This window comes from Brassica rapa, chromosome A09, assembly GCF_000309985.2.
Source record: "Brassica rapa cultivar Chiifu-401-42 chromosome A09, CAAS_Brap_v3.01, whole genome shotgun sequence".
NCBI lineage: Eukaryota > Viridiplantae > Streptophyta > Magnoliopsida > Brassicales > Brassicaceae > Brassica > Brassica rapa.
Genome location: NC_024803.2, coordinates 31,269,717 through 31,283,893, shown reverse-complemented (window position 1 = coordinate 31,283,893; position 14,177 = coordinate 31,269,717). Strand labels below are relative to the sequence as shown.

At 34.2% G+C, this 14,177-nt stretch overlaps 3 protein-coding genes across 5 annotated transcripts; 2 read left to right on the top strand and 1 right to left on the bottom strand.

Moving 5' to 3' along the window:
- Nucleotides 1-2,916: 2,916 nt before the first annotated feature.
- Nucleotides 2,917-4,153, top strand: LOC103840794 (MLP-like protein 43). Its single transcript, XM_009117313.3, has 3 exons — nucleotides 2,917-3,328; nucleotides 3,510-3,634; nucleotides 3,720-4,153. Exons 1-3 carry the CDS (start codon nucleotides 3,058-3,060, stop codon nucleotides 3,870-3,872), a joined length of 549 nt encoding a protein of 182 aa, XP_009115561.1. The 5' UTR covers nucleotides 2,917-3,057; the 3' UTR covers nucleotides 3,873-4,153.
- Nucleotides 4,154-5,342: 1,189 nt separating this feature from the next.
- Nucleotides 5,343-7,150, bottom strand: LOC103840793 (protein C2-DOMAIN ABA-RELATED 8). 2 transcript variants are annotated; one of them, XM_009117312.3, is made up of 3 exons: nucleotides 6,108-7,130; nucleotides 5,920-6,015; nucleotides 5,343-5,845 (listed from the first exon to the last, which is right to left on the bottom strand). In XM_009117312.3, exons 1-3 carry the CDS (start codon nucleotides 6,216-6,218, stop codon nucleotides 5,570-5,572), a joined length of 483 nt encoding a protein of 160 aa, XP_009115560.1. In that variant the 5' UTR covers nucleotides 6,219-7,130; the 3' UTR covers nucleotides 5,343-5,569. The 2 variants fall into 2 exon arrangements, with proteins under 2 accessions (XP_009115560.1, XP_033136249.1); XM_033280358.1 differs by lacking the exon at nucleotides 5,920-6,015 and having other exon boundaries at nucleotides 6,108-7,150.
- Nucleotides 7,151-7,554: 404 nt separating this feature from the next.
- LOC103840792 (uncharacterized protein At4g22758) lies at nucleotides 7,555-10,269 on the top strand. Of its 2 annotated transcripts, none has more exons than XM_033280410.1 (2): nucleotides 7,555-8,407; nucleotides 8,560-10,269. In XM_033280410.1, the coding sequence occupies exons 1-2, from the start codon at nucleotides 8,248-8,250 to the stop codon at nucleotides 8,745-8,747; spliced, it is 348 nt and encodes a 115-aa protein (XP_033136301.1). In that variant the 5' UTR covers nucleotides 7,555-8,247; the 3' UTR covers nucleotides 8,748-10,269. The 2 variants fall into 2 exon arrangements, with proteins under 2 accessions (XP_033136301.1, XP_009115559.1); XM_009117311.3 differs by having other exon boundaries at nucleotides 7,716-8,476.
- Nucleotides 10,270-14,177: the final 3,908 nt, after the last annotated feature.

The window sequence follows — 14,177 nt, the reverse complement described above, 5'->3', positions numbered from 1 at the left end:
AATCATAAAATGGATTTTTATTAAATTAAAAATCAAACAAAACCCGTTGCAATGCAACAAGTTCATATCTTGTATATAATAAAACCATAAAACACTAAAGATAATTATCTAAACAACAAATAAATAGATAATAAATATTTGGAAATATCCCAAATATTTATCTGCATCAAGTTTGCATAGACCTTTGTGTTCAGATTTTTTCTATATTGATTAGTCTCATTATCTTTTAGTGAAAGTCAACTTACAAATGGGTTTCGCAAAGACATACACCTTGGTGCCCAGAGCCGGTCCTAACAACTATTGGGCTGGAAGCAGATCTAAAAAATATGGCCTATTTATATTCACTTTTATAAAAAAAAAAAAAAAATTTAAAACAATGTCAAAAGTACATGTTGAACCTCCCACCTCCTCTGCATTAAAACTCAGCATTACCACTTGACCTATTGAATAATTTATGTTATTATTTGGCCGGTATTGTTAATATTCAGTGGCCGTTCGAAGCAAGAAGCACCTGCTTTCCTTGCTTCTGTCCAAGACTGCCTCTGTTGGTGCCTGCATACCAAGGACCATGAAAGGAAGCGAAGTACCATGAGGGAACCAGCGTTGTTCGGTATCTAATTCTCAAAATTTTATTTTATTGCCATATAAACAATAACTAACTACTAATTGAAATATGTCAAAATTTCTCAAACTTCGAAGAAAATCTCTCATATGAGAGACTCTTTTTGTCTTTTTCTTCACTTTTTATCATTTAAAAAAAACATTGATGAGAAATTTTTTTTGAGATACTGTATTGGAGATGGTCCTGAAACGACGTGACAAAATCGTCATTAACACAAAAATTGAACTACCATGAGATGAGTGAGTAGTTATTCAGCACACTTATTGTCTTTTAATATTTAGATAAATAATTAAGTAAAACATCCTAATCATGCAAGAGTGGAAATAAAAAATAAAAGATTATAAAATGCGGAGAATAAAGAAAAACAAACTAGAGAATACTAAACAATATTGTATAAAGTGGTTGGAAGCAGGTGATCTTAACACAAGACTTTTTCATCTGATCACCAGAATTCGTAATGCTTCAAATGCCATAAAGTATATGCTACGTGTTGATGGTTCTAGGTTGAAGGAGGTTCATGAGATCGCAGCTACCCACTTATCTGGAACTCTGTGCAACATCGTAGGCTGCTGTTCCCATCTCCCGGGTAATCATCTAGGTTGCACGAAAGCTTCATCAGACATGTTCGCTTCCCCTTCAAAACCGAAATCAGAATCGGAACCTTGCGGAAGCTTGCAGAATCTCGAATCCCAAACACTTTTAAAATATTATTTTTAAAACACGTTGAAAGTTTACGATTCGGTTTTAGAATCACGCATCCGGTTTTTGAGACACAATGTTATAAATCAATAAAAATATATAAAATCTTAGTTTTAATTTATATAAAATCCAAAATTCAATAGTATAATGAAATAGAAAAAATAGAAATATACAAAATATTAAAGCTAATACTATCGATTATCTTTATGTATTGAGATTTTTATTAAAGATATAGCATATATTCAAATATATTGTGTCAGTTATTTATGAAGTACTAAAAATAATTAATATAATAATTTATTTTAAACTTATTTTATGTATATTTTCACAGTTTTAATATGAAATCATTTCAAAATTATTATAAATGAACAAATGGTTTATTTTAAATTTAAATCATATAATTTTAATCCTATATTTTATAAAATTTTCTTTTATATATATATATATATATATATTTATGAATATGCGCTTCCAACATATACCGCTTCTTAAATTTTTTAAAAGTCTCGCTTCTATGCTTCTATACGCTTCCGCTTCCACGTCCGTTTCCATGTAACATAGGTAGGACTAGGACGGATCAGGTATCCGGGCATTTTAAGGTATCCGGATCCGGATCCTTATCCGGCGGATCCATAATTTTACTATCCTTATCTGGATCTGGGGTTCTCGGATAATCCGGGTGTCGGATATCCTTCTAAAAATTGTAATATCCGGCGGATATCTGGATCCGGATTTGGATCCTTAAAAAAAAAAAAAAATAATATTAATATATAAACTATTAAAGTAATTTAAAAATAAAAAGCTATATAATGTTTTTAATTATTTCTATGTATAATATTACAAAATTTACATAAAATTTACATAAAATTTACATACTATTATAAGAATGAAAATATATTTAAATAAAGTTAGTTTTTATATATAGATATTATTATTTTTGAAATAGTTATTAATAAAACTTACGGATCCGGATATCCGGACTAAAAAAATCAAGATATCTGGATCCGGCTTTGACGGATCCAATATTTTACTATCCAGATCCAGATTCGGCCCCTCCGAATATCTGGATTTTCGGATCGGATAGTTGTGTAGCATAGTCAGTAGCTAGATATGGATAAGGGGACATGGAATACATATGGTGAGCTACAATAATAGTTAATGAGTCTAACATAGCCAGGTTAAGAGATAATTGAGCATGCCATGATGTTGTTAGAATTTCATATAGACGTTTATGGCCATAGCCTGTAAATGGACCTTTATGAGCCTCTAAAAAATAAATCTCGGATCGAATCTAGATCTAGGATAAAAGTCCAAGCCTAAACATAGGTAATCATTAGCTAGTTTTAGAAATTATTTCGCTAAAATCTTGGAAGAGTAAAAAAAGATTTTTGAAAATTAGAAATCATTACAACTTCAACAATTTTGGAAATTAATGGTAAGAGAACCTGAATGCCGGAAGTGAAACAACGTGAATCATGCGTTTGATTAGATAATCATTGTAGAACGTTGTAGAAAGAGTGGTTGAGTCATAAATGACGCGCTGAGCTAATATATTAGGATAAGATTAAATGTATAAAACTGCCACTTCAATTTCAAGGGGACAATGAAGTAATCACTCTGAAGCAAATTAAACCTACTCTCATGTGTCTTCTTCTATTACAATAATTGCTCCCTTTTTAAAGGCATTCACTCACACCATTCAGAAGTAACCTAGAGAAGCAAATCATTCGTAGAAAATGGCAGAGGTAGAAATGAAGCAAGAGATAAAGGGTGCGACTGAGCCAGAGACAAAGGTTGCGACTGAGCTAGAGACAAAGGCTGATAGTATGGTTGGAGAAATTTGGATAGATGTTGATATCAAAGCTTCTGCAGAGAAGTTCCACCATATGTTCGCTAAAAGGCCACACCACGTGTCCAATGCCACCCCTCGCCACATTGGGGGAGTTGAGCTGCACGAGGGAGAGTGGGACAAAGTTGGAAGCATAGTCTTGTGGAACTACATTCATGGTAATTAATGACAAAATATTTTATATGTAAAGATAATTCTTCACGAAGATACAAATATTAGTTTTAATGTCAGCGATTTATGCAAGAAAACAATATTTAACTGTTTCACACCAAGCGTATGGGTATGTCTTTGATGATAAAAACATTTAACATTTCATCTGTGAACGATTTTTGGGTGCAGAAGGAAAGCCAAAAGTAGCAAAGGATAGGATCGAAGCGGTGGATCCGGAGAAGAATCTGATAAAATTCAGGGTCTTAGAGGGAGATGTGTTGAAGGAGTACAAAACCTTCTTGATAACACTCCAAGTAATACTAAATTTTGTGACTCCTATTTCGATGGAGTTTTAATTTGGTTTTTCATCTGAGTCAATATTCTGAAATCTCTCAACAGGTAACACCAAAGCAAGGAGGATCCGGAAGTGTGGCGAGGTGGCACTTGGAGTATGAGAGGATTGATGAGAAGGTAGCTCATCCTGAAACTCTAATTCCATTCTTGGAATCAATGTCCAAAGAGATCGATGAACACCTACTGTCCACAGAGTAGAACGAAGACTTCCTTCTGCTTGTTTTTTTTTGTAACATACTTCGGTTTGTTTAAAACCCTATGTATGATGAGTCTGGTGCCGTGGTGCATGCATGTATGTATGTAGTACATGCATGTATATTCATATTTCTGTATTATATGGAGTAGTAAGTATATGCTATGTTTTTATCAAGTTACAAGTTTGTAACATGTATGCCTATGGAAAAAAAAAACATGTATGCGTATGAGCTTTCCCTTTTTTGTATGTTGTGACAAAATAAATAAAAATCATACTTATGCAATTTTTTGGGTTTAAATCATACTTATGCTGTAATGCAGTTATGCATGAAACCATAATTATCATCAATTTTTGGTCAATATTATATAAATATAAACATCATATGAATATACATACATTTTTTTTGTTATGACTACATACATGGCATTTTTTTTATATACATACATGGCATTTACAATACACTGTGTCTGAGGATCTTTTTTTTATTGAGATACAAAATATTATAAGGGGAATTTAACGTCTGCCGAGACACGTTTTTATACAGCTATGAGATACAGTAAATTATTAATGAATTAGTAATGTCAGAAGTACAATAATTTATTAATTTATAGAAAATTTACGAATTTATGTATTTAGATTTATATTTTAAAATATTTTTCTTATTGAAAAGAATAAAAAATATTTCATTTTATGATTATTATATATTAGTTTTTTTTGTCATCAATTATTATATATTAGTTAAAATTTATAGATTTGAATTTTAGCTCTTTTCATTAGATTATTTGATATGTTTTATGTGTGTTGATTACGTATGATAAGATACAAATGTAATTTTATATGTAATTCAATGAATTAACAACAAAATAGTGAAATACAATAAAATTAAAGATGAAATCATTTAAAATAAATAATAAAATATTTTGTTTATGTTTATATAAATATAAATATAAATATATATATTAATTATTCTGATTTGAAACATAAAAGTTTATTAATTTATAGAATTATTAATTTAAAATTTTAGTGAAATTATATATGTATCTAATATTTTAAAAAATATTCTATGTCATATTTTACATTAGTCCACTTTGAAAAATAAAAATTTATTAATTTATCGAATATTAATTTATAGAGTTTTTAATCTAAACTATAAAAGCGTCTGAATATCTTATAATGTCCCGATCGGCTAAATAAAATATTGATCAAGCTTTACAAATTTTTGTTTCGTTTGTTTTTGTTTACCGGTTTTGGAATAAATCTAAATTATCCCTCAAAGGTTTTTTATCGAAGAAAACATTATTTCATCAAAGATTATATTTCTCGGGTATATCATTTATAAAATTTATTATAAATCTAGATCTAAACACAATTTGGACTGATCAAATACATGTAATGCAAAAGCAAGTAGTGCTTGCAAGTGTTGTGAACTGAGATATGTTGAGTATAAAGACGATTGATGAGACGAATGCGGCTTACACTAAAACTCTGTCTCAGTTCTTTGAATCATTACTAAGAGATCAAATGAACACCTCTTGTCCAAGGAATAAATAGATTTGTACTGTTTCTGTTTGCATATGCAATTTCTAACCATTTGAGTTAGCTACGAGCATATCGACACTGTCACCACATTTATTAAACTCAATACAAATGAGTTAACAGTTATGCTTATTTCATGTCTTCTTTCAACGATCGCTTGACCCTATGGAACCCTGATCCACTGGATTTGAATCTCAACCTCACCGCTTTGGACATTTCTGAGCTTCAGAATCATGTCCTGGACGATCTTTCCATTACTGAACGTGATCCTGCTCTCTTGAGCCAGGCAATTGTCTGTACTCGGCTTCACTCTCTTGACCTCGGTTCCATCAGGGAGTTCTTGAAGACCCATTGCTTGAATCTCAAGAAACGGCCTGATGTCTATTTCCGCATCTCCCATCTTGTCATGGGAAGTGAATGTATCTTTATCATAAACTTCCTGTAAGGGAAATACACAAAAAACATTCAGAAACCGACAAAGTATATTTCAAACACGATGAAGAAGTAACTCACGAGAATCACAGGTTGATTATGATCATTGAATGCAAGCGTCAGTTCATCGTTCCACTCAGGGTTACAGTTATTTTCCACACGATGAGTCTTTAATGTCTGAGCCAGATTCACAAATCAAACAAGATATAACAAGAGTTCCTGACTGTTGTATGTAAGAGAGAAACAGAGTGCATTTGTGTGTATAGTACCTGAGAACCCATGGTTACGACGACGAAAGGGTCGCTGCTCTGAGAATCTCGACTAACAAGATTCATCCCTCTTTTCACTCGGATCCTAAGAAGTCCCACAAGATCCTCCATGTCTCCTCTGACAGAGCTTTCTCTTCCTCTGATATGTTTCTTAAAAGAGCACGAGTTGCGGAAGAACGGTTAGGAGCAAGTTATGTTTGTGGCCTCTAAAGTCTGTGACTTTTTCTTTAACCTATGTCTTAGCAAGCATCTTCTGGAGCATCTTTTTGTCCTATACGGATCTTGTTAGTAGTAGTTGAATAGGCTTTCCTTTTGATGTAACATTTCAGTAAAGGTATTTTGTATAAAGATAGAAAGTAATCTCATTTATATAAATCTAAAAGATATCAACTTCTCTTTTGCATCTTCATGGTCCCAGGCCCGACACTTTCTTAGGTAAGACATGTGCTAGTTTAGTTGATTGGTAATATTCATGCTATCTTCGTGGATCATAAAAGAGTACAAGAGATAAAGCACCAAAAATATTGAATCAATGTAGTAGCTTCAGAGCCCCACAAGAATTCTTCATCAAAACAGTGTTCTGCCTGAGAATAAGAAACCCAATTAAGTCAGAACATAACAGAAAAAAAAGTGAGGGTTTAGATCATGAAAAATATCCCTCCAGCTCTATATATATATGACTACGAGTCTACAACAACGTGTTGCCAATGGTTGTGAAGTTACAAAGATCCCAATCATTCTAGTTGATACACACCCTCCCTAATATGTGAGGCTAAATTAATATATAAGAATAGATTACCTTAGGGTATACGGAAACTTATTCAAGACTAGTGTAAATTGTGATACTAGACCAGTCACCGAATTAATATATCATTTTGCTTTTATTTTAGGGTAATTGTCAATAATAGCACTTTTTGAAGTTTATGTCTCAAAAATAACACTAGAAGGAGAAAGTCACAAAAATGACATTCATTAAAGGGTAAAATATCCTTAATACCCTTGGTTTAAAATTAAATAAACAAATAAAAATAAATAAAAAAATGAAAAAAAAATTATAGTTTCAGATTATATGTTTTCAGATTCGAAATTTTTATAATTTTTTTTTTGAAATTTTTTTTCAAAATTTTTTTTTTACTTTTTTTTTTCAAATTTTCTTTTTATAATTTAAAAATACTTTTTTTGAAACTGTTTTTTAAATTTTTATTTTTTATTTTAGTATTTATTTTTTATAAAATTTTAAACCTTAATTCCAAAACCCCACCCCTTAACTCTAAACCCTAAGGTTTGGATTAATTAACCCAAAGGGTATAAGTGTATATTTACCTCTTTAATGAAACATATTTTTGTGACTTTGAGCCTTGAGTGCTATTTTGGGAACAAAAACTTGGTTTGGTGCTATTCTAGTCTTTTTCTCTTTATTTTATCAATTTAGTTATATCTTCCAATATTTTTTAAAAAATATTATCTTATCAATGGTTTCAAATTGCTAATTAATTTTTTTTTTTTTAAATAATACCTTCATCCAGAAATTTGTCAACTGTCACGTACGTATATTACGCGTCTGCATGCAAAAGTATGCACAGAAGATGCTTATCTAGGTTTTGTCTTAAAATATACCTGAACACGCGTTCAAGAAAGAAAACGAATGACTCCAAAAATAACCGAAGCGACGACAGAACATAACAGTTATCTCTTAACATTAATCTCTTGATTTATATACACACCTCTCCTCTCACCAAGAATCACAAATTCGATTTTACTTTTTTTTCTTCTTCTTCTTCTTCATCCTCGGCTCCTCCTCTCAGATTCCTGCTTCTCGTTGCGATCGACGAATACCTAAATCTCTCTTCCTCGCTGATTTTGTTTCCATCTCTCTCTCTCTCTCTCTTTTTCTACGTTATAATATTTTTATTCGGTGAAGTTTTGTGAATGGTGGAACCTAATCCGATCTGCGATAACTCTAGGCTCTCCCTTCCAATCCAAAGGGCAAGCTTCTTCGTCCCTCTGTCTTCAGACTCTGTTTTCGCATTCGGATCTTGCAAAGAAGGCTGGTACTACCGTTGCCTTGGCATCGACCCGTGAAATTCTCCTTCCCGTTTGACATCTATTTTTCTAGCGATTTTTTAATTACTTTTGAAAGATGTTGTACAAGCTGAAGAAGAGAGAGGTGGTTAAGGGAAACAGAATCTTGATCAGCGTTACGTTTCTTGGTAGCCCCGGTCCGATCCGGTTCGTTGCTTACGAAGGAGATCTGGTTGCTGCTGTGATCGACACTGCTCTTAAATGTTACGCTCGAGAAGGTCGGCTTCCCATTCTCGGATCTGACTTCAACGATTTTATTTTCTATTGTCCCATGGTTGGACCTGAAGGTGAGATCAGTCTCATCCATTTATTGGTTTTTTTTTTGTGATTATGTTGAGTTCTTTATTTCTTTTAAAAAATGTTTGTGCAGCTCTGAGTCCATGGGAAGCAATTGGGTCGTTGGGAGCGAGGAACTTCATGCTGTGTGAGAAGTCAGAGGAAAAGAAGAAGTTGGAGGAAGAAAATGGAAGATCGAGTTTTCCCATTAACGGAGCTAGAAAAAGAAGCTTTAGGGCTTGGATTAACAAATCTTTCAGTCTTAAAGTCACTACTCATTAGACTTTATCGTCTTATGTTTAACCTTGAATGCTCAAGATTATTGGTTTGTGTTTTTGTTATTTGATTTTCTTCTTTTGAAAGAATGTTTGTTTCTTGTGTTCAGTTTGAAACATTTGTCTTTTGAATTCTTGTTTTGATTGGTTTCTTGCATATGCCTCAGGAAATACAATTTTCAAGTTCTTTCTTTTTAGTTCATATTACCGAAAATGTGAAGAAAACAAAAAATTCAAAACGTCGGTTTAATTAGGCGCAAATTATGGACTTGTTGGTGGTTGCAATGTCATTATCAGTATATTTTTTCATCTCTAGCAGTAGCTTTCTTGGTTATTGAGATTGCGATTTCTATTAGTAGACTAGGGATTGGAGTTATTATATTTGTTCAAAAACGTTAACTGTTTTATACATAGTATAATATCAATCAATGAATCAAAAATGTTAGTTGGTACGTACTATGAAGAAATCAATCAACTATGTTATGTACTTTCATTTTTCAGTATTTTATAAAGACATTGTTATTCTAGTATTATATATACTTCATCATCGTGATGTATCCTAATTTAAATAGTCCGATTGATTCTTCTAATATAAACACCTAGTATTCATATTTTTATGGGTTTTAAGATTCCCCGTCTCATATAAAAATGTAAAAACTGTTGGCAGATAATATCAAGTCGTACGTGTCGTTAACGTGAATACATTTATCCAGTAGGTTTGGTCGGCCGATGGGTTGGGAAGTCGATCCTTCTTGACTCTTGCAAACACATTGGGGCCATCTTAATATGACTTATTTCAGAATATAACCACTGTTTTCTTCTTTGGTCCACAATTTTTTTTTGTCAATGTTGTTGTTTTTTACAACGGTTTTGTTTTTTTTTTTTAATTATTATTATAGAGTTCTGAAGAAGAGTGATGCCTCGAGAGTTCGACGAGAGGTCACACCCAAAACGGACCAACATATTAAGAAAACGAATACAAAATTAGTAGGTTGAAGTAAAGGTTAGGTAGGTAGCCAAACGATGATAATCTGGTGGTAAAAAAAAAACTTTTGACAATGCATAAATTTGGTGGTTTTGGATTGGAATCTTGCCAAGAATTAAGTTATTCATTTTTTGAGATGAAATGGTGACATGATATTGGGCTTCGCTCTAGACACCCTCCGATCATTATAAAAATTGAAGTAAAATTAAAATTTTCATTCATTAATCAACTGATATGCATATACATGTGAGTTTGAGCCAGGACGAAGATGGTAAATGATTTAAGCAAAATAAATGTTTGAAGACACGTCCACACATTTAGCTACAACGTCAAAGGTAGCGAGGAAGATACATAAATGATATGCAGATAAATGTTTGAAGATACCTCCACACATTTAGCTATAAGAATAGATTAATACTCTCTCTTCCCGAAATTAAGATTTTTTAGAGTTTATTATTGTTCCACAAAAATATATTTTTTATATTTTTAGGTATTTTTGTATACTTTTGAAAAACATTAATTGTGAATATTTGAACTGGTTAAATTTTATTGATGAATAGTTATTGGGTGAATAAAAAATAAATTATAAATTAAAATGTAAAAATTTATTATACTCCTACTAAACGTGAAACCTCTAAAAAATCTTATTTTCGGAAATGGAGAGACTAGAATATATCTTAAGTATTCAGTAACTTTGGAAGATTTGGAAACTTCTTAGTTAAGCAATCTCGCCCAAAAAGAGTTCTTCAAGGCTCAACGAACATGAAACATATTTTAGTAGCCTAAGAACATGACTCATGGGGAGTTCTTAGGATGAGATTCTTAGCGGAATATAAGAACACATCTCTTAACTGTTAACTAAAAAAGTTAAGAACCGACTATTCAATAAGATATTTAGGTGCCGGTTCTTAGTTCTTTTAGTTAAAAATTAAGAGACGAGTTTTTATATTCTGCCAAGAACCTCCATTAATCATGCTCTAAGATCTTTCCAATTGTTTCAACGTTTTCCCATTAGGTCTGACATGTGTTAATCTATTCAGGTGCTTTACAAACTATCAAGTGTTCAATAATTTTCTCTCTCTATTTGTAGATGGATGAGTGCATTAAATCAATATCACCGGCCGGAGGTTGTTCTTTCTTCACAGGGTGTTTTCATTGGTCAATACAAGACTCCGAGGTGCATTACTAGATCTGGAAAAGTTGTAGAGGTATTGAAAAATGTGGTAGCTACATGATATTACGTGTATACGCACACCAAATAACCTAATGTGCACATTACCACAATCGAATGGTATGTCGATGTAGCACTTTAGGATCGAATCCACAGAGACCAAATCTTACACTTTATCTTTATGGGATCAGAATCAAGCTAAAACAATATGGGGGTTTTAAAGTTTGTGGTAACGTAAAAAGCAAGTAATAGATTGGTTTTAAGTTTCAGATTAATGAGAAACTAACCTAGGGTTTAACGGGCACTTACAATCATGAGCCAAACAATTATTCAAGTTTGATTAATGGACTAGTCTAGAACTAGGAACACAATACTAGATCAACCCACTGTCGTGGTGTTTCACCTTTCAACGATCAGCCTCAATACCTAAGCTCTCGCTTGGATCAAGGCGTGATGTTGAACATTAAGATCAAGTCCAATCGGTTCACAAAACACCCTAATATCTACTTTCGCTGATTAGGGATGCTATGCTCATTCATAACAGATCTAGCAACCTATTACACGGTTAATGAATAGGTTAAACCTAGGATCTAACAATAACTCGCCAGTTTAATGCAAGCAATAAGAGCAGTTATGAATGAAGACAATCAATGGATACTTATCTATGTTTAGCTCACGATCTAACACCCTAACACCCTAGGCTAGCTAGATCGACTACTCAGTCATAACAAGAGAGAACACAGAAATCAATTCTGAATAATACTTCATGTAAATAAAAGAGATAGAAAGAGGGTTCAGGATAATCTTCTCTATGGTGAGAGAGATGGAGCCTTCTCCCTTTACAATCCAAAAGCACAAAAGTCTCCAATGGTTTTCTTCTGTCTAGAATAGCGTAGAATGATAAAGAGAAACAGAAAATATGATATATCAAAGCCACAGGCGGCTGGGAGAGAAAATAGGGATAATTAGGGCAAATCCCGTAATGATTGTAGTTTCCTAAAAAATCTCTGCCGCTGGAACACTCACTCGGAACAATCACTCGGGTTGCTCCGCTATCCGGAACAGTCATCAAGACTGTTCTGCGTGAAAACCACCAAATTGCACTGTTTGCTGCCTCTTTTGTTCCAGCTGGTCCATCTCCCATCCAATGCAACTCCAGACCTGTAATGACTCGAAAAGGACTAGAAAGACACGATAAAGACTTGAAAACCAATTTAAAAGCATATATACAAGATGTATAAAACACCATATATCAATTCCCCCAGACTTAGATCCTTGTTTGTCCTCAAACAATGTCAAGTATCAAGAACAGGGAGAAAGGTTTGAAAGTGTGGGAACTCTCCTATTCTCAGCAACCATACTTTAACCACGAATCTCTGAACCATACAAGCAGTAAAACTAGGACAACACACCCTTACTGGAACCCCACTGACTGCTGTTCAAAAATCGGCTCCATACTCTTCATCTCAAACCTAAAAAAGCAACACTATCGAGACAGAACTCCCTACATTCATTTAAGAGTAGCGTGAGCTTCTCATCACATGCATCATTCAGGGTAGACGGTCTAGGTGTGGAACAGGCTATTTAATGGTGGAGTTAAGAGTGTTTAGGGGCTACCATTTCATTGAAGAGGATGCAGGATATCACACAAAATGGCAAGAGAGGATAGATCCATTGATGTCCACAGCCTCTACTCGTTTTTGCTCTATCTGGTGCGACTGTTCTGATGACGGAACATGCAACTGATTGTTCTGCTTTCCACTTTCCTCTACACACTCTTCAATACTTGGTACCAACTTCTTGCTCGACCTTTCCAGTGGCTCCATGTTTCTTTTCTTTCTTCTCCTTCTCTATCACATTAATCTCGTTTTTTTTTTTTTTTTTTTTTTTTTTTGAAGACTGATATGGTGATGTGACGAAGAAGAAGGTAACACATGATCGTTCTGAGTGCCACTGATGGTTCTGATTTCGCGACCATTCTGGTTCTCCACCCCTGCTCTTGCGCAGTTCATTGGTTATGGAGCGGTTGCTCCCTTAATCTGCTTGTTCTCTTTTCTGACATAATTTCTGCAGCAGTAACGAGTAGGAGGCTGCGTTGATCCTTTCCTCTCCGACCTTTTTGCACATATCTGCACATATGACACTGAAAAACAAATGCATGAAGGTGGAATAAAGGCTAAGGTGCAGGGTGGGAACTAGCTAAAGATGAGCTAGCCACTCAGGATCAGCAAGATGGATAAAAAGGATAAGAAGTCCTGAGTGTGTTCTCGTTTCCCTGATCTAATGCCCACAACAAGAAGAATTTCAGTCAAGATTAGGTTCAAGTAAGGTGGAGTTAAGTCTACCCAGTGTAACCTGATCGGCTGAGAACCTTCTGGAAAATCAAGTGAGATATGTCAGGGTGTTCCAGGTCCACATGTGTGTCTTTCGCCACTGCTAAGGTCACTGAATAAGATAACTAAAGCACGAGGTGGTTAGTGATCAACACGGAATAAGGTCCTAATTCCCACAAAATTTTGACTGACTCAATAAAAACTGACTCGAATTGACCCAAAAGAAAAACAAAAGAAAGAAACGAGTTAGTAAACGACGAAAACCCTCCCCCAGACTTACTTCACAACGTCCCTGGTGTGAAAATAAATCAGAGAGAAGGTGAAATCAAGAATAAACATTTTTTTTGTTCGAGATACTTACCTGGCGCGGAGCAGCCTGACAGAGCAAGACGCGGTTGCTCCGGTAAAGGATGCTCTGGAATGAGAGCAGCCAGCTGCTTGCTCCAGTCAAGGGTCTCGGATTTTCTGATTTGTGACCTGAGACTCAACAAACTAAAAACAAAAATAAGTAAAAAGAAAATCCTAATGTTAATGACACTCACCAGTGGGTTGCCTCCCACCAAGCGCTTGGTTTAAGTCTCTAGCTTGACTTGGTGACTGGGATCAGTCGGGTTGAGCAGGAGGGCTTGTTCCAAAACAAGCTCCACAATCAGACATGTTCAGCTTCAAAACTCTGCTCAACAACCCTTTCACAGCAGCTTCCCCTTTCTCCTTCAGCTCATGTGTGAGAATAGCTCTGACTTTAGAGAACGGTTTAGAGGTACCTTTGCACTTTACCTCATACTCAATGGAGTTCTCATCACACTTGAGAGGTATCAAAGTCATTGTAGGATCTCCCTTGATCCTTTTCTTCTGAACTTTCTGTTTCACCCTTGAATTCCCTCTGAATTTAGTAGGATCAGTGCTAGGATCTTCATCAGAGAACAGCCTGCTCTCACCCTTATCACC